This window comes from Xiphias gladius, chromosome 19 (genome assembly GCF_016859285.1).
Source record: "Xiphias gladius isolate SHS-SW01 ecotype Sanya breed wild chromosome 19, ASM1685928v1, whole genome shotgun sequence".
NCBI classification, from domain to species: domain Eukaryota; kingdom Metazoa; phylum Chordata; class Actinopteri; order Istiophoriformes; family Xiphiidae; genus Xiphias; species Xiphias gladius.
The window spans coordinates 13335714-13356461 of NC_053418.1; the positions used below are offsets into that span (position 1 = coordinate 13335714).

Here is a 20748-nt window from a genome sequence, read left to right on the forward strand (position 1 = left end):
TTACAGTTTGCACCAGGCGGTTGCCACAACAGACCTGGCAACCCAACTACTGGGCTAAACTAGCTCCGACGTTTGATATGCATTTACCTCTTGGTTTGACTGTAGAAATACATGTTTAATACTGCATCACACATCTTCACACACATCATGTGATGTGTGCCCTTTAAGGTGTAAATTTAAGAAGTAAACTTCACTCAGTGCCACTTTAGTTTAGCAAACTACAAAAAAGATGCAGTATACCGACCATATATTACTTCATATATCTTGATGTATTTCTGCCTTTTCCACTTCATCTTACTCTGTTCCAGTATGTTTCTCTGATGCCCAGTACTGGTTCCAGCTATGCGTCCACCGTGCCCAATCAGTCGTACGTAAACATCCCGTGCCGTGTGATTGGCTATACGTAGATGCAGGCTACGCCGTGTTGTTATCTTCACCTGGCACCTCAAGGCTTCTGCCACTACTATTGATGATGCCTGCTCCTCTGTAGCCTCCACTGGGTGGAATACTTCAAGAGGCCCGGCCTGTCTGTCCTCCATCTCTTCACCCTCCAGTCTCTCTGGTGTCATGTCAAGCCCGAGTCCCCCTGGCCGGCCCTGGATCCCACAGCTACGGGTGTCGCCTAGGTTGGGCCGGTCTCTAATTCCAAATTCCAAACTGCTCTGTATGAGGCTGCTTCCAACATCACTGCTGTTTCTGTGCTCAAGAAGTTCCATCATTCAGTCTGATGACAAACCAGCTGGACCAGCTGTCTGCAGCAAGACCCCCACACTCTGACTGTCCGGGATACCAGCTGAGCTCTGAGGTTGGGATGGGTATGAACATACACACACACGTGCACAGACACACACATGCATATATATATACACACTGAGAGAGATGGCGAGAGATGTACACCAGACACATTCTCTCTCTCTCTGACGAACAGACTTGGTGGGCTCTACTGTGAATGTCAGCGATTTAACAAAGAGTGGAGGGGCATTAGAGGAGGATCAGGCCCAGAGCTGCAGTTTCTATATATAACCAGGTGGTCCTGGCTGCAGTGGGGCAGCTAATCTAACTCTGATTACAGAGTGGCAGGCCTGGCCCAGGAGGGGATGGGGATAACTTTATTTTCCTCTCTGCAAATCTTTCTTTATCTCCATCTTTCCTCCTATCAGACACACTTATTTCTGTTTCATGCTATAGTAAATCTGTTACACTCGCACACTGACAGACAGAGACAAACTTCATTCATTCAAATGCACCCCTCCAAGCTTGTTTGTGATTACAGACATACAAGTGTGGACTGGGAAGGGACAATATCTAGCATTAATATGAATTTAACTGTGCATTAATTTTGCTTGAGGGAAAAATAGACTTGTTGCATCACTGGAAGGGGCCCTTGGTAGGAGTGTGGATGAAGCCTCGTGGATGAAGTGTGTGTGTGTGTGTGTGTGTGTGTGTGGATTTTGGTAGATAAGAAGGGGACAGGCTGTACAAACAGAACAAGGTCAGCACTGACTTTGGGTCAGCTTCCTGTTTCCCCTCTAACGGCTGAGATTAGTGCTCTGAATATAGACGCCAATCCTAGAACATCTCGAGAACACTTTATCCCAAAGTCCTTGCAGCAACCTTCTTAAAACAGTCAGCATTTGACTGTTTAAAGGTATGGGTATACTCAAAGTAGTTTGTATGATGTGTCGTTCGGCCACGTCTGTACGCAAAAATGCATCCAGCTGTTACAAAAGACCATACTTGAAGGTGGGCTGAAAGTCTGCTGTTGTAGAGAAGACAAGTAATTCAAATGGGGATAACAATGCACATTTTGGGATAATCTTGAAGGCATTCAAGGAGTTGAACTCGGTTGTATACAACAAAAAGTGATAGAAGCATTTGTGTAACAAATAAAAAAAGTAAGCTTGAGAGAGAAGTTTAAATCCTATACAATGATTGGCCAGATGATTTCTCCCAGACGATTTTCTCATCTGGCCAATCGTTGTGTGAAGTGTTTCTAAGATTGTCGGTTTCAGAGATTTCAAAATCACCAAAAAGCACACCCACTTCATGCAGTGACTGGTGTGCTGAGATGAGAAAATAAACAGGATTTTAACTTCTTTCTCAAGCTCTCTTTTCCTATTCTTCATACAACTACTTCTGTCATTTTTGGTGTGTACAACCAACTCCATGAATGCCCTCTAGTAGAGACTGACAAGATATGGCCATTCAGAACGTCTGTAAACACTTATACCTTTAGACATGGTCAGAGAACTAGTTAATTTGACGCATACGCCCGCTTTAACCTCCCTTCACCTGAAGTCTTATTAAGTTGTGCTGCTTGACGGGTAATACTGTACACTGCACTGTACTGTATATTAGTGTCTTTCGAGAGCAACGGATTGTTCCCTGTTTTAAATAACCTCAAGACTTAGTCCACTGACTAATTTCTAGTCAGTATTATAAGTATTGTCATCTACATTGTCATTTCCCAAATCTACTACTTCCCAGTTGGCCCAGGGCCTTTGATTGTTCAGAGCAAAATGTAGTCAGTCCATCTGATAGGGGACTGCAGACAAAGCCACAAAAAGACAATGAGAAAAGTAAGATCTACAACTTATGCATCAGTGGCTTATTTTTATTCCTTCACAATTGTATGGTTCCGCTATTTCTTTAAATAATAAACAACTGAAACATTTTCTATTTTACTGAGTAGCATACAATGCAGAGCGGCAGGAGATGTAGTAGGAAACAAGACATTTTCAAATTGAATTTTGTGTCATTACTCAGAGGACCTTGATTTGATGACTACCTCCTGCCCCTCCCAAACTGACAAAATGAGAGCGCTGATATGGTTACTGCTCCAGCTCTTTGACCCTGAGCCAAGACAGAATGGATTTTCCTTTAAATGGGATGAGGGGAAATGGAAAAAGACAGAGAGAGAGCGAGAGAGAGAAAGCAGGGAAAGCGAGGGGATGACTGTAGATTCTGTTAAAAGAGGCGTGAGAGAAGAAGTCCATCGACAGTTTGAAGAGATCAGTGGCACGGCAGCATGATTGTACTGTACATGTGTGAAGGCCTAAATAGCACAGCTGGGGTCAACGTGTGAGAATGGAGGAAGGTGAGGAATGAGGGAGGGGTGTCAAAAGATGGAGTGAAGGAAAGATGCTAGGTAATATGAGAAAAAGGGCGCCATGTTGGTGAAAGATAAAGGGACATTACCTGTGGTGTCTGTCCACCATTAAACTAACAACAAACAATATCTAAGAGCCAGATGATAGAAACTGGACTTAGTTGAGGAAAAGGTTTATACACTAATCTACAGTACCGTGGACGCTCTGCAATAAGTTTTACAATCAGTGGTCACTGTTTTAATCACTTGTTTTGTCCTGAGTTTAGTCTCTCAGGCTGCAAGTTACTCCGACTCTGTGATTGATGGTGGCTGAGGCTGAGCGAAGAATCTTCAAACGCTGCTCCGGGCTTGTAAAAGCACTGCCACCTCTTGTGCGTGTTTTTGGGCAAACATTGATTTAAAGATAACATTGTCCTATAAAGATAACTGTCAGTCAAAGAGGCAGTAGAGGACAGGAGTCTGTGACATCCCTCCCTCCATGTCTGCTGCCTGTGTGGTTGGTTTGGCTTCCTGACTCAGGAGCCAATGTGTGGAGGAGGAAGCAACGTCAGGCAATGGTCTACACCTGATTAGCTGCAGTCTTAAGGTTAAAAAAAATTTCCCCACACTGCCTTGAAAAACGACATGGTGACACTGATGTGGGTAATGAATACATACTGATCAGAGCAATCACAAACAGCGTGTGAGAGTGGTGCAACAGTTTACTGTCTGGTAGCGTGGTAATGTACTAAAAGAACTAGAATCATGACTTCTCCATCTCACTGAAACAGGAAATGCACACTTGACTGATCGTACGGGCTTCAATAGAAGTAAATGAGAGACAGAGCAAATATGTGTAGGACCATCTTGTAATGTGACCTTATTGTACCATTAATGTACTAAAAGGGCTTCACAATTAATGTCACTCTCTTCTCTTCCTTCCAGGAGTCCACCAGCTAGTTTAGAATGGTTTTGTGTTTTGTTTGCAGATCATTCACACACTGTATCCATGATCTTCCTGTCTAACTTAAGTTTTCAAAAAAAAACTACATTTTTAAACCTTTAATCATGTGTAACTTCCATTTTTGTTGTAAATTCTTGGCCAGTTTGTGAGAGAAACAACAATATCTGTCTTGCAGCCTTTTATCAACTAAACAAAATTTGATTTTATGTAGAGTTAGTTCATTTATCTACGGTAATATGTATAGTATTTCTAATTCTTTTGTTGGATTAACATACTTGAAAGCACAATTTTCAATATCATCACAGTGATTTATTTGTTGACTGATATATAAACTTTTTTTTTTTGGACTAATACCTGATGTCCCCTTTACTTCTGAAGCCAAACCTAGGCCCTTGTAACTTTTCTCTAATCAGACTCACACACACACACACACACACACACACACACACACACACACACACACACACACACACACACACACACACACACACACACACACACACACACACACACACCTCATTTACAAAACCTTTCTTACCTTTTCTTCAACCTCTGAGTTTTCATCTCTTCTGTGATATGACCATATACATAAATTTAATGTCAATTCCTCCTGTTCTGCTTTGCCACACACACTTCTCCCTCCTGTGCATCCTAACAGAGCATGTAGTGTACATCCTTCCTAACCTTTGTTTATTCTCTCAGCCCTACAGTCGATTTTCTCCTTTCTCATATCATCTCCATGTCTTTTCCCTCTCCTTTCTCCATCCCGGCTCTCATACTGTCTTGTGTGACCTTACCCCCTGCTCTTCCCTACCTGCTTTCTTCTCAACAAGATTTATGCATCAATCGGATAATAGGTCGCAGTAGAGAGTGTCAGGAATAATAACGTTGAGAAAGAAAAGTGTCGTGAGTGTTTGAGTACATTTTACGGACTACATAAATCTGCTCTCGTAAGCCTTAAAATACCAGATATTGTGTGCTGATTCATTGAGTTTTCTCCTGGGCAGTGTTGCTCTCTCGGCAACATCACCTCAGAAGGGATATAACACCCTACTCTTATTCTACCCTTTGATGGGGACAGAACTGATCCGAGTTCAGATGTGAGCCCAGTGTCAACAGGCCAGCTGATGTATAACTTAACTGAAATAACCTTCAGCAACCACCCTCATTATACAGTTCACCACTCTGTCCACATAGTCCTACATCTGCTTTATTTTATTTTCAAAAATTTCTGAATAGTTTCCTTAGAAATTTCTTAGGCATGTATTATGACGTATGGTACAAATTGAATGGAAGATAGACAGTGTTTGATTGGTACACTTCCAGCTAAATAATTCTGATCAATTGCTGGGTTAACCTAGAGTCTTATAGTTTTTTTGTGTGCAGTAGGTCAGCTGAACATGCATGATGAGGATAAAGTTTCCAATAATAAATTAATAATGAATGAATGTTTACTTGGAGCTTTTTTTTTTTCCACAAAACATCTAGTATTCCCTTTAATTTGTACCAAATTACATAGTTCTTCTCTGGAAACTTTCTAGGCACTTATTACAAATTTCTTAAGAAATTAATGCTTTATTTGATTAACGTGAAAATATGACTGTCTAATACACTTTACGGCTGCTAATAATGTTAATAAGGAAAAAAAGATAATGGAGAAGAGTGATTATGTGTACACACTCATACACACATTGTACATATACAGGTCAATATAGCTAAAATGTTCACATATTCACAAACACCAATCTACTGGAAAACTAAAAAACAAAAGCTTCCATGTGCACACAGAAACATACAAGGGCGTTAACATGGACAGACCCCTCGGAGCCAGACAAATAACTTCTAATTGAGTTTTCCTTAATGATAAGACAAGCAAGATCTGTGGCTCTGTTTCTGTGATGTCACACAGAGTATCTTCCTCTATAAAACACACACACAGTCAGACACATGGACAAGCAGACACACAGGCATGGTGGTATCCTTAGGGAGGATCATGGGAAGGGTATTTTTAGCATGCTGTGATTGGTGTCTCCAGGGAGACAATGATGGAGGGATAGGAGCATCAGCTGCTCAGTTAATGCTCTCTGTTTGAGCGTTGTGCATGTGCATACGCTTCTTCCTACACAAGGGAGACCACGTGTGAGTTTCCAGAGGTCTGCGGCAGGGGGCATGGGTGTGCGTCTGCTTGTGTGTGTGTGTGTGTGTGTGTGTGTGTGTGTGTGTGTAGATTAAGTAATATCCTACCATTGTCTGTTGCTGTCTCTTCATATTCGTTGGTGGACGGCAATGCAGGTACCAGAGGTTCCATGTTCATGATGAGGTTTTTATGGCTCAGTGAGTTAAAACTTCGACTCTGACCAAACTGGGCTCTGAGAACACAAACATCAGCAACACTGACTGCTTTGCTGCCTATTTTCACAACCTTTCCTTGCAAGTTTTGAGCTCCATAAAGGGATGAAAACGAAAAAGTTTGATTTTTCCAAGTAATATCCCTCAGTAGGAGGGTATTACTGTAAATAAGCAAGCAGGCAATAACTTATTTTTGTTAACTGTTTTCTAACTGTGAGAGAGATTTACCACTTGTCCTTACCTGCGCACCTCTGGTGGCTCTCTCTGAATCTTAGAACTGGCTTCTATCACCTCCTTGGCTACTCTTCCACTAACAGGGAGAAAAACAGGTTGCGAGAAAGACAAAGAGGTGCAACTAGTGTAAAAATACTGTAATTTTCAATTTTTTAATGTAAATTTTTCAAAATTCAGTCAAAAAAACCATTACAAGACAAAAAAGTATGTTAAAACAGCAGCAAAAGAACATGAATCAGCTAAGAAGCAACATTGACAGGCCATTACTGAATCTATCACCTCTTGTTTTAAATCACATCTTAGAAGAACTAATACAGACCCACTGGAGGTTTGCAGTAAGGCTTTGTGACAGACCCATGTCTGTATCTTAAAATTGACTGGCAAAAAAGTATTTTGAAATTGAAATGGGAACCCGATTCCCATTTTATATGATGTTTTTCATTGTGTCCCTGTCAGTAATTACAGATGCTGTAAGTTGGAGACAAGTGTGTCTGAGAGAAACCGGGCAACAGATAATTGCAGTGGTTACTGTCAGAAAATAAGAATCTGTAATTTTTCCTTGGCTTTGCAGTTGTCGTTCATAATCAGAACTGTTTCTGTTTGTGATGAGCAGTCCGGCTCCTGCCAGCAGGGTCAGCAGCTCCATTAGTCTGATTGTTGGGCGGGTGGAGTTTCTGGACTCTGACTACTTTGTTTCAAGCCAACAGCCACCATCCTACTCATTAGTCTATTGCTGGTAAGATCGATCGTTAGGTTATAAATTAGAGGGTGAAATGAAGCATCTGGAGTGGTAGACATGCACTTGATAGCTCAAGGCACAGTCACATCAATACTGCGTGTTAGTCAATGTATGTCTATGCTGGAAAATGCTGGAATCAGCTGATCCAACACAAGATGGATAAAGATCTGACCTGCACTGCTTTACAAAAATTGCCTTAGTTGGTGGAGTACAAAAATCTCTTTCCCATTGTGCATTTGCAAAAAAACTACCAATTCCCATATATCAGAACAAACTCTAGCATATGCTATTACTCCTTGTTGACCCTTAAGTCAAACTGCTTTAGCTCGCTGACGAAACGGAGTGGACTGAGGTGTAAGCCTGGTAAAGCGCTTTGTCGAAATGAGAATTGAGGCTGACGTGGCTTCCATAACAGACTTATATAGAGGCTTTTCTGTGATATTAGGGTCAATAAACCACAGAAACCAACGCTGAGCAGGATGTAGGTGCTGATGTACCGAGAGGAGAGGCAGCATTTGGATCTACAATGTGATGATGAGCTCAATGTTTTCCTTTCTTTGTCCCTGTTTCCCAACTCTCTTTAGCACACATTACACATCTTTAACTGTCAAACTTCTGTCATTCTGTTGTCTACAAAAACATATACCCACTTTTTTTGAGAACTAACTTGAAAAGCGTCTCACCTGTACTTGAACCTGCTGCCTTTGAAGAAGATGTTACTGCTAGAAACTGTCTTAATCTGACTCGACTTTGCGCATCTGTCAGAGAGAGGGAGAAAGAAACAATAAAAGACGCACACAAAGAACTTCATTATCACAAAGCATCCAAAGCAGAAACACTGAACAATACATTCTTCTAAAAACATTTTATGGATTTGTTTGTGGCTGTATCTTTAACCCCTACTACAACACATCTCAGTTTAATCGCTGGCAGTGACTTGCTGTGCACAGACTAGCTTCTTATAAGGCAGAAGAGGAAGGTGTTTCAAGGTGTACAAATTTAAAAGTTTATGCTGTAGGTCAAAGCTAAATGCGTTGTTGGGGACCATTTGTCATGTGAAACCAGGCTCCAGAGCAGTAGAGACGGTGCCAGAGTACAGACACACACCTTTGCTTTGCTTAGTGTGTGTGTGAGGGAAGCAGAGAGAGAGAGAGAGAGAGAGAGAGAGAGGACATATGTTCTGAAAGCTCTGCTTGGCTGCCATTTACAAACTCAATTCTATCTGATTTGATTAAGAGGCTCTGATTCTTGTCTGACATCCGAGATGACATCCTTTCCCTCTCTGTCTGCCTCTCAGAGACACATGAGCTGCTTTCATTAAGAAGTCAATACCCAGGGTTATACTGGCTATGGCTATTATCGCCACTATGTCTTCCTTTCAGATCAGATCAATGAGGAAATTGTTTAATTGCAGCAGATAAAATAGGATACAGAAAAATTAGTGAAGTAAAATCATATGGAAATATTTCAACATTAAAACATGTTAAAAATAAGAAAGTATTAGTGAACAGTATGGGAGAATGAGGGCCTTGGAAAGAACGCAATATATAAAGAGGGTGAGGTAGAGCTCTGGAGTGATTGACAGTCTGGAGGAGGAAAGGCACCGTGAAGAAATCACAAAGCAGCCTCCAATTCGTGTCAAAATGACTTCTCCACATTACATCTGACCAGCTGTTTACAGCCAGCGGTCCTCTTCATCCCGCTCAACACTTTCTTCACAGTGCATCCTGTGCAGTTTGTCCTCAGCCCTCTCCCAGGTGGATGTTTCTTCGCTCCACTATTTCCCTCCCTTAAAGCTCACAGGCCAGAAAAAAACGTTGACGGCCAGAAAAAAACCTTGGAACGCCAGCTTTTAAGTCAATGCAGATGAGAAGTCCTTAAAGTGCTCAGAAAAAACTGAAATTTAAACTCCATCTGCTGACGAGGATCATGTGATATGACTGACAGCTCCAAAACAGATAATAAATGGACACTGTGGTGAGACTATTTTCTCAACTATTGTTTACAAAGTCAAGAAACTTTTTTTGTACATTTATTAACCTAGGTGTTTTTTGAAAAATCAACTTGTTTTCAGGTGAACCGCTGTGTCCACAGAGATGTGATGTCCTTGGTTTTCTTTGAGGCCTGAGACCACATGCTCACAGTTGTGGTCAGCTTGAAAACTGGGATGTATCAGGTTGTGGTCTGATCTCTCTTTGCAGGCAGAAAGTACAAGCTCAAATTTCAGGAAAAGCTGATGGGAAAAGGAAGAAATGCTGTCAAGAAACTTCTGAGTTGTTGTTTCTCTGCAGCACCACGAGCACTGTGATCATGAGTCTGACAACTTCCTCTGCTGTTGTATAGCTATCAAGTGCAATAAAATTGCTCTTCTGATATTCCCACTGAACCCTGGCTGCGCCACAGAGGTCATTCATTTTGTTTGCTTGCAACCTTGTATTCCCCATGACGTTTAATCTCTATTCTCACACTTTCGCCTTGACCCCAAGCTTGTTTCCATTCCTGACATGCCAGCGGTGTCAAAAGTCTCCGCAGATCAGGGTGAAGTCCTCGGAGCCTTCAGCTGCTCCCCGGTGAAGGACGGCAGCATGTTGTTGTAGTGCCACAGTGAGGCAGTAAAATAAGGTTAAAAGAGTGATAATGTGCTAAAAGAAAATGTACTGCATGAAGGAAAGCAAATTAACTCTAACCCAACAGGGATAAAAAAAAAATTCAAAATGAATATATTTAAATAGATTTAAGAACTGTTGCAAAAGATACCCACTAGATCAGTGCCATCGTAAATATTTGTAATGTGGATACATCTTAATTCAAATATGTATGCTAGAATGTTTATTCATCTTATTTACTTTTTTGGTGGAATAGTCCTGTACAGTCTCAACCCCCTCTGTGTTGAAGGCCAGCTCACAAGCTCACAAGTTTCCTTGGTATGTTTGTGTGTGTGAGTGTATAAATGCATGTCAGACCCACTTGTAAAAGGCCTGGTTCTCCACCCCACACTTCCATAAGTGCTTGCAGGCTGCAGGGGTCGAGGTGTGAAATGTCAGCACCAGTTTCTTCTGCACAGAAAAGGACAAAGACACAGAGAGAGAGAGAAAGATTTTGAGAATGAGAAATGAGATTAACGTAAAAGACGTATTTATAAGGGCTGGAGAGGTGCTGAACATGATGAGAAGGAGCTGTGCAAAATGCTGACCCCCAGACCCAAAGCCATAAGCTTAGCAAGATAAAAGACAGATTTAGTGGTTTGGCCACAGCGTTCAGCGGTAAAATGGCCTGGTAGCAGGACATGGGTCTTTATGGACTAGGAGGAAGAGGGATATATTCCTGTAAATGTCTAGTTTTTAATCCTGTGTGTCTGGTAATATGAGATCCTGGATCAATGCTGCTCAACAATACGGAGGAGGAGGTGAGCGAGAGAGGCCAAGAGGAAACAGTGAGATCAATAACATGGGTCTGAGTTACTGTAAATGTTAGCGACCATGCTACAGCCTACCTATAAATTTTATTGCAAAAAAGAAAAAAAAGACTGGGAGCCAGAAACGTGAAACGGCGAAATGGTCAAGAAAACCTCGCCACACCTTTACAGCTGTGCACTGATCCAGCTTGTTCCCTTTCCTAAAGCCTCTTAGTCAGCTACATTGCTCAGCCCCCTCAGTGTCGTACATCAGTTATATTAGGTATGTAGTTGTGATTTACACACATGTGCTGCAGTGTACATGTGTGTGGTCACAGGCATGTGAAAGTACCAGAACTGCATGTTAAAATATTATTAACAAATTGTCTTTGGTCCCACTTTGGCTGTATGCAAAAGTGATTTTAAGGATTTCATGAGATTTTCCGATGCTGATTTCACTGCTCCTAAACCCTGAAAAGATACATTTACATGTACAATAGTATTTCACTGAATATTTAGGAGTAACCAAAGCATTTACAGAAATAACTTCTATCTTGTGTTTCCAATACCTCAGTCAAAGGGAAAACCTGGTGTAAATTAACCATTAAAATGTATTTAAATGGTTAATTAAAATTAATTTTAATTTTGGACCACCAATAGGTAATGAAATACACAGGGGCTTAGAGAAAATGATGAAATAGATTAACCACTGTTTAAAAGACATTTCAAGTGATTGTTATAGTAATAAAGTCATGAAAAGCTAACATCAGCTCAAAGTGGGACAGGAAAGTTAATGTGTTCCAGGTTAAACAACAGAGGTGAGGGCATATAGTGAAATCATGCAGTGACCCGTCACACAGTGGAAGATTCAGAACGGACCACACACCAATACACAATGGAAATGCTAAACCTAACCTTCACAGAAATTATGTGAATTTATACAGGATACACACACACTCACAGACCCACACATATAAGAACAGGGTCAAAGCGAAGGAGTCAACAATTTTCTCAAAACAATGTGACATTAGACTCACGACATGGGCAGAGTTATAGATTAGGCATCCTAATATCACATAATCTGTAGTTTACTGTTAATGGAGCTGTGAAGTTTATTTTGATTATGTGGCTGTGGGGAATAGTTGAACAGGAGAGGGATGCTAATTTATATTTCAGGCATAGAACAGAATATTTTTAGTGACAGAAACTCAAAAATAACTGCACGGATGAGTTAAATAACTGAAAATGAATCGATAAACCGAATGGAATGGAAATGCAGACAACTTTTGTATAAAATAATAAGAAAAAAAATTACACAAACAACCAAATACTGAAGACAGTAAAAGATGAAAAAGGTTCTTCCAATTAGAAAGGGAGGTGAGGGCAGGTCTGTAGGGCGAGGGATCAAATTGAGGATTTAAGTACAACAATGTTTTGTGCTACTATTATTACTTGTATTTACTCACCAGTGATGACTATGTTTACACACAGAGAGAAGAGACAGAAGCACAAAGATAAAACTGCATCTTCAGCCATTCATGAGTTGCCAGACAGACAAACAGGCAAGACGGACAAGTTAAGCAGAGATGAGAGAGTTTCTCTAATGAAGAGAATAGTTATGAGATTGACTGACTGATTGACTGATTGATTGATTGGCTTATTGGTAGATTAAGGAGCAACCTGGGTTCAACAAAAGTGATTACCATTTTCAAGTATTTTTAAGGCGCGTCGCAGCAAAATTGAGACACAATCAGCTGGAGTTCTTGCAAAATAAAGGTTTTATACATATTTATGAGGCATAATGCACCAAAATTGCTTCTCAGAATCTACCACAGCTCCAGACTGGATGACAAACATAGAGCTTATAGATGAAGCATTTGTCCCAAATGCAAGACACCTGTTCTGGTTGTAATTGAATGTTTTAAATCAGTATTTTCAGTATTGTCATTTTCAATGAGAGATGTCATATAATTTATTTTTGTCAAAGACAAAAAAGAAGTTTATGTCCTAACATGGCTGTAGTGAAGGAGTCTCATATTTGGGCCACAACTGAACGATTATGTGAGTGAGGAGGTTAGTTGTAACACACCCACCATCCTGTTACAGTGAATCCTGCCTGTTAAGGAGATCTGAAACAGCGACACACATATAAAGTGTGTGTGATGGTGGACAAGATTACACAGACAAACAGTAGAGTTTCAGAGGACACTTTTCTGATGTAAACATTACACAGGTGAAGAAAGGGGAAAAGGAAAGGCAGAAGGAAGGAGGGAGAGAAAACAAAGGATGTACAGTACACTTAGAGGTCAAAAAGTCACTAACACAAAACTGAGTCCAAATGAACACAGAGAGTAACTGTGCATCTGCATCGAAGTCATGGTCTTTTTTCCAGAAGTACTAAACTCCACAGATGTTAAAGGTTGGGATCTAACAGGTCAGCATGATGATGACGACTTTGGTACAAGACTGCACAATTCATCATCATGATGGAGGAAAACTGCACGGCACACTTTGTTCTTCATTTTTAACCCTTCAGAGGAGAAGCTGCATGCAGGAGTACGCCGCACTCACCTCTTTCTGAATCCCGATAACGTAAAAGGTTTTCCCTTCAAACTTCAGCTTGCTTACATCCAACCTGCAAAGAGTCACAATGTTATAACTCAAAAAATATCCGCAAAATCCAGGTTAAAAATAGGCTAAATGATAATAACAAATTAGACAAATTTCTGTTCAGAGGCTACGGTTAAAAATGGTTCGGTATGGTTCTTTTTTATGTGGCAAAGCTTTGTGTCCTTGACAAACAGTACTGTAAAAAGCAAGTTTTACTATTTAAGTTTGTTTAGATTCCTACCTACTACCAGTGGAATGTATCTAAGTACATTAACTCAAGTACTGTATTTAAGTATAATTTTGGGTTCTTGTACTTTACTTGCGCTTTGCTTAACTTCCATTGTATGCTGTTTATACTTCAGAGAGGTGAATAATGTTTTTGTAATCCACTACATTTATTTGACAGCTATAGTTGCTAGTTAAATTGCAGATTCAAATTTTCATCAAGCATATATTCATCTTTTAAAACACGATGCATTGTTATAAATTAAACTACTCAACAGCATAATGATTACTTCTAATTTTTCATTTTGCTGTCCTATGTACTTTAACTTAAGTAAAACTGTGGAGTAGTTATTGAGGGTATTGCTACTTACGTATAGGATCTAAATACTTTCCCCGCACTGCCTTTTAACAAAATGTGCTAAAAAAACCCACTATATTTTTAGTTTTTACTACATGGTGTACCAGTGTACTGAACTGATTTGTTCAGCATAAAAGGAAACAAAGCTCTGCAATGAAAACCAAAGATCATCATTTCAAATTTTTCCCCAGTAACTCCTATATTTAGCCCCATTTGAGATGGAACACAGAGTGACAAATATGTTATGATTAGTTTTGATACATTTATTTTCCATGCTTACAGGTTTATATTTAACTTAGGCAAAAAATTGTACCATTTGAGGAGGTGAATCCTCTTGTTTCCCTGGAAGACCACGAAACCCGTGGCTGTGAACCCGAGAAACGCTGTGGAGCCTGTAAAGTCCTGAAAACACATACACACAGTGTGAGAGGCATCACACAGCATTATGGGATACAGGTGGATTAACAGCGGGGAGGCAGGTGGGCCATCAATCATCTCCATGGTAATGGCACCTACACAAAATCACTTGTTTGTTTCAAACTTCAACCTCCAATTTTCCGCAAATGGCATCAAGAACAAGGTGGAAGACATACAGAACAGGTAGACTCAGTTTGATATAGTGCGGCAAAATGAATCCAACAACAACTCCTGAGTAAGAGAACACAATATGTTCCTAGCCTACACTGTTGTCTATCATCTGTAGATCTCCCTTCTTCTCCCTTCTCCCTTTCTCACTTCTTCTCTGCTGGTGTGTCTCTCTGTATCTCTCTGATCACTCTGTGTTCCCAGGATTTTCTTGCTTACTTTCTCTGATTCTTGATCTTCACAGATCTGCATGTGGATACTACCACAGCCTCAGCGATAACAGCCATTTCCAGCAAACCAAATTAAAAACAGCCCCACTGACAAGGGAGGAGCCTCCTCTCCGAAGACAGAATCTAAATATCTCGTTCTCTGCTTAGCATGCTCTGATATGCCTGTGCATAAGAGGGTGTCCCTATTTCACACGCTGACTGGGTGGAGGATGAACACAGCGGGCAAGATTGAGAATGAGTAAACTAGAGGATCAGATTTGATGATCGTCATCGACCTTCCCTCACTCATCGCATCACTTTCTCACCCGTTATTACACCTCTCTTCGTGACTGCTAAGGTTCGGTGAAAGGCTGCTGTCGGTAAAGTTATTCATGTGTATAGTCGTCGGTTTAATATGCAAATTAAGGGCAAACAAGCAAAGGGTAAAGAGGACAGGTGAGTATATGTGTGTAGGGGCACAGTCAAACTCTCCACTGAAGCCAGAATTTGTACTTCCACACGACTGCACAAACAACTTTGGTGAATATTTACACCTGTAAACGAATGGCTGCAAGGGAAATAAACTTTTAATCAACTATGATGCTAAAATTATGTTTTGTTCACTACTTGCTTTCAGATTAATAGTAAAAAACATAAAATTTACAGTGATAACAAAAAGTGTACCTTCTTATTGAAGCGATGACAGAGCAGAGAAATATGCTCATCCTGAACATTTACATTTGTGAGAAAGAAGGAGACATGAAGTGAATATATTTTTCTGCAAATAATGAAAAATAAAATGCAAAAATAATACGGGTAAATTATTGAGGAAAGAAGAAGAAATTGTGCCAACATTAAGGTAGAGATTTGCATCATTTTGATCAAAGAAACCTTGTTAATATCAATAGCACCAGGCTTCACATTCAGACTGTATGAAAGTAGACACCCCTCACTAATGTTACCTTGCACGGGTGAGGGTCAACTCCATATGTTTCGAGGCTGTGAGCCCTTTGGAGCATGTTCAGCTCTGCAAATGCAGCACACTGGCCCCTAAAACAGAGGAGATGAAAAGAAAAAGAAGGGTTTATTTAAAAATCACCACATTGATACTGTTAACTCATGTGTGTCTGGTTATGAAAACAGTACAGGTATGTTAACGCTTTCATGTTGATTTAATTGATCTATTTTGTAGTCCTCCATGAGTCCAAAATAGCATTTAAAGTCTACAGATGATCTATTTCTTCATCATAGTGTGTTCCTACAATGGCAGCATGAACTGACGACGAACTGTTAACAAAAAGTAGCCCAATTAAACCCTGGGACTTGCCCAAAAGTTTTCACTTCTATGAACAGATGTAAACTTTTTCAAGAAACAGGAGGAATAATGTTCCCATGGAACGCCGGCCTATATATATGGACATCAGAGATATTGATTTCCTCCGAAAACTACAACACTGTAACTAACTTTCTTTTCCATTTCAATTCCAACTGTATGTTTTCCTCACGTCTCTCTGGAAACCTCTGGAATATAGCCGAATCTTTCGTAGGTGGAAATTGTCCTACAAGAAGTAGCCCAAATTATAACGACCAGGCCAAAAACAATTTTTAACCCCCCAGTAAAAGAAAAGCAGCCCAGCTGGGCAGAAAAACCTCCCAATTTGGCAACATTGACTTTGAAGTACATGTCTTTTTTGTGTTCATAAGAAAGAAACTTCAACAACTGTCCTCAAACACTTCCCTCAGCAGCCTGTTATTAGCTGCTGATGGAAGTGAGGGAAAACCACAATGCCAATGTTCCTGAGATGGACATTGTTGTTGTTTACAGTAGAACACAAGTCATTACATTTGATCACTTGTTACCATTTTTCAGAAACAGACATATTAACAGAGGACAAGTATTTGGTGGGAGTTTTGATGCTTTACTGGCCCATTAGTCTAAGCGCTGCAAAGTCAAGAAACTGAGTGACGTACACATCAAGACCCTACTCGTTTAAATCAACATTAAAATTGCAGACACATATATCCATCATTATGCACATAGAGGAAAATGCTAAACACATTACAACTTCTTCACTATGGAAATAAAATTCACACACCCATTTGTAAATCACCTGAAGTCTCTCTCTACAGCTCAGTATTAATGTACATGCTGTTAATCCTGTCAGTCAGACCCAGAGGGCACTTGGCATCATCTGCCTCTGTGCTGTGGGAAATTAAGGATTTGTCTTTGATGTTCTATGAACGCTGTCAGTGTGACTGTCACAAATCTCACAACATCATTCATGAGCTGCAGCAATGACACAAATAACCACAAACGACCCGATGGAGGTGGTTGACGTATATGTTACTGTATATTATGCGATCTTATGACTTAGGACCTTAAAAGGGACATCAATTTTATCATATTTTTATCTTTTTCACCTTCATTACTGTATTAATGGAGAAGCCTCTGCATTTAATCTCCTCCTCTTTTAGTTCAGCCTGTTCCTCGTATTCGTATTTACTTCTCTGATCAGACAAGGATCAGGGATGTTAATCATATTGTTGTAAAGAGTCCCTGCAACATGCCATGTTTTATAAATATTTATTGTGTCTGGGCAGTTTTCAGGTCACTAAAAAGCAGGAGCTCTGATCACACGCAGTGGGACACAAAAGGATGTTGTTTTTCAAGTCAGGGTTCAGCTCATATTTTACTCTATCCATTTAAAGGTTGATTTCGATCAAAATTTAAACTATGAAAATCCTGTAGTAGCAAGCACGGTGTCCGATCCAAGCCTGAAATAAGTAATTCATGCTCATTTCCCTAAGAATTAATTTCAGTTTTTATTTACTTTCAACTGAATCTAAACTGAAATACCTTCTGCAATGCAATGAACCACAAAAATCTGGGTATCATCCATTTTTGTCTCTAGCCAGAATGATAGAAAGCACTTTATTGTCTGCAGAGTAGAAAATTGTCTCAACAGCCTGTTTTGAAGCACGGATCACAGAAGTGAGCATCAACGCCTGTCACCAACATCAATAAGTAAACTGATAACAAAGATGCTGCTCCAGAAACAAAAAAATCACCAATACACACAAACACACGCACACACACGCAAACAAACACACACACACACACACACACACACACACACACACACACACACACACACACACACACACACACACACACACACACACACACACACACACACAAACACATACACACACATCTCCTTCACCTGAGCTCATTCTTATGTATTTCCATAATCTTCCTCTCCAGTTTGAGGGATTGTTTAGGGAACAGCTTGAAGTCACTGATGTAGTCTGACGGGTGCTCCTCTGGGTCATAATCCCCGAGCTCAGCTGTAAGGAGAGGGTCATATCATTGTGGAAATGGTGTAAAAAACAACAACAACAAATGACAAAAAAACAGGTTAAACACTTTAGAAAACATATATATGCTCCAACCTCTCAGACAGATGGAGAACACCAAAATCATACCAAAATGTCCTACTATTCCTTTAACATCCGATTTAACAGAGTTGTAGGCTTAAAGAGAGATCTTTTTCATTATAAATTTATTTCTAAAGGAGAATCTACTCATAAGCAACTGAGCTAGATAACCCTTATAGATAAACATTTTCCTTACTGAATCAAGTACAAAGTCTTAACAGTCACTAATTTCTCTTTTAAATCCATTATTAATTAGTAGTCATAATAAAGGTTAAATCAAAAACTTGCCTGGAGTTTAATTAAACAGTAATCCTCCACCTATTCTCCAGCTCTATTATCATCCTCCCCAACAAAGTGGGACAGGGACCTGCCCTTGTTAATCCGAGCAGCCAATGATACGCTGCAGACACACTGTGGGTCGAGATAACTCAGCCAGTCACACTGTGCCCTCTGGGGATACGAGCCAATCAGAGAGTGTTAGTACAGTTCAGCGATTTGTGTATAGGCCAGAAGGGTTCATTTATATGATACAGCTAAGCTAATTCCTTTCTTAATCCATATTAAAGCAAGTGGCTCTGCACTGTGATTCAACATTAAACTGTTATTGCTAATTAACTGAAGAAAAACAAAGTCCCTTCTCATTCATTTTCCCAGTCCATATACATCTTGTGCTGTTTTACAATGAAGGATTACAACATCAGCCTGATGACTTGACATGCAGCCAATCAATGAGGCAGAAACCAGACAAATGGAGGGATTCGTTTGATTGTCAGAGTTAGTTTGATGCTCTATAGCCGGTAGCACCAGCTCTTTGTTCAGACTTAGCCGAGCTATAACGTAAGTGTTGAGGAGATTTAACGTAACACATCACTAAATCAAAACGGGTTGCACCACACAAAGTAATTCTTAAACAGAAATTAACGCTAGTTTTAACTAAATATTTGCATCCTGTAACTGGAAGATGTGGCTGTTGTGTAGCTAGCTAACTGAATCAACTGACAAAGCTAACGTTAACTTAAAATAAGAGAATAATATGACATAATATGAGATAATATGAAATATGGTTGACATATGAAATTTGAATAATGATGATGTTTAATGCTGTTTAATAATGATGGGCTGTAAACTGGGAAAATTTTAAATTACATTTCACAAATTAATAATATAGCAATATACCTACAAAAGAAAAACTGCTAAATGCTAAAAACATTAGAGTAAATAACTAGCCTAGCTAAATAGTGTTGGTTTGATTAGCATAGCTGTATATTTAACACTCATTCTAAAGTACATGAATACTACTGATTATAAAACACGCATTTCTCCAAATATACATACACTGTATAAGTAAAACAAAAGAAAGTAATAGCTACATTTACAAAGACTGGCCCCTAACACTGTTATTTTTGGGTTGGCGCCGCTACATTTGTTTCCTAACAAGTCTACTAACTAAGACATACCTTTATCTTAAGTTTCAACAGTGCAACCTAATATAGTGGTAAAAATTTTTGTCACTACACAAACTTAGAAAGGAGTCTTCACACAAGCTTAGTAATGGATTCACAACTAGCTGGTGAATCCCTATCTTGGTAACTGAGATGGCATGACTCTCAGAGTCATCCGGGTATTATCTGAGAAGCATCTTTGAAGATATTTTCTAGGCAGCAGTTTTATCCGTTCCCATTCACAATCAAAGGGTGAGACACACGCACATGGCAAATCTGAGCCATCTTGTGATGCAATGAGAGAGAACGCCAGTGGCACTACTTGTAATTGACTGTAATTTTGATAATAAAGTCTCCATCCACATCTTCAGCAGTCTTCTTCAGCAGTGGTCTTCGAATTCCAGGACAAAACGTTAAACAGTTTCACTTCTGAATAGTTGAAAAGGCCAATTCGCAGTCTGATGTGAAAATATCTATCATGACTCTTCTAAAATGTTGGAAGAGATTTTACAGTAAGAAAGTATGTACCAGTTATTGAAAACATAGAGTGATAAACAGAATTGCAACTAAAATTAAAGTACTGAAAACAAATTATACAGGTAGTTATGAATCTGCCCGGGGCCATCACTAATGTCATGTATACATCCATCACTGGAAACGACACAATTTAATTTAATGTTTGTTCAAAGTGCAGCAGAACTATTCAAGAAAAACAGTCAAGTTAGTGCTTATATCCATGTGCAAATCTTAAAAATCAATTATAATAATTATTTGTAAGGATTTAGCTGTAACATGCTGAATCACCAGTAGATTCACTGTCAGTAACTCTATATCTAATTCAGTGGTAGTCATCAGGTCTCACCCTGTACGATACAGGCTCCCAGATATGCAGCTTCAGCAAAAGGACAGAGCAGACGACCGTGGTAGATATCTCTCTTTAACTGGAGGTACAGGAGATACCTGGAGACCCACAAACACACACACACACACACACACACACACACACACACACACACACACACACACACACACACACACACGCAAACATACAAACAAACACGGTTAGGAAGAAAGAAAAACTGACAATGCCACTTAACCTAAATTTACTTTGCA

General features: G+C 39.8%; 1 protein-coding gene across 1 annotated transcript in view; it reads right to left on the reverse strand.

Annotated features, from left to right (window-relative positions):
- The window catches only part of frmd3 (FERM domain containing 3), a 56532-nt gene that overhangs the window by 11919 nt on the left and 23865 nt on the right, over window positions 1-20748 (reverse strand). Inside the window, exons 5-13 of the mRNA XM_040156225.1 lie at window positions 20498-20595; window positions 17980-18103; window positions 15718-15805; window positions 14275-14363; window positions 13340-13403; window positions 10342-10430; window positions 8058-8132; window positions 6643-6711; window positions 6297-6421 (exon numbers count right to left, since the gene is read on the reverse strand). Coding sequence (XP_040012159.1) covers window positions 6297-6421; window positions 6643-6711; window positions 8058-8132; window positions 10342-10430; window positions 13340-13403; window positions 14275-14363; window positions 15718-15805; window positions 17980-18103; window positions 20498-20595 — 821 coding nt within the window. The remainder of the gene's footprint in view (window positions 1-6296; window positions 6422-6642; window positions 6712-8057; window positions 8133-10341; window positions 10431-13339; window positions 13404-14274; window positions 14364-15717; window positions 15806-17979; window positions 18104-20497; window positions 20596-20748) is intronic.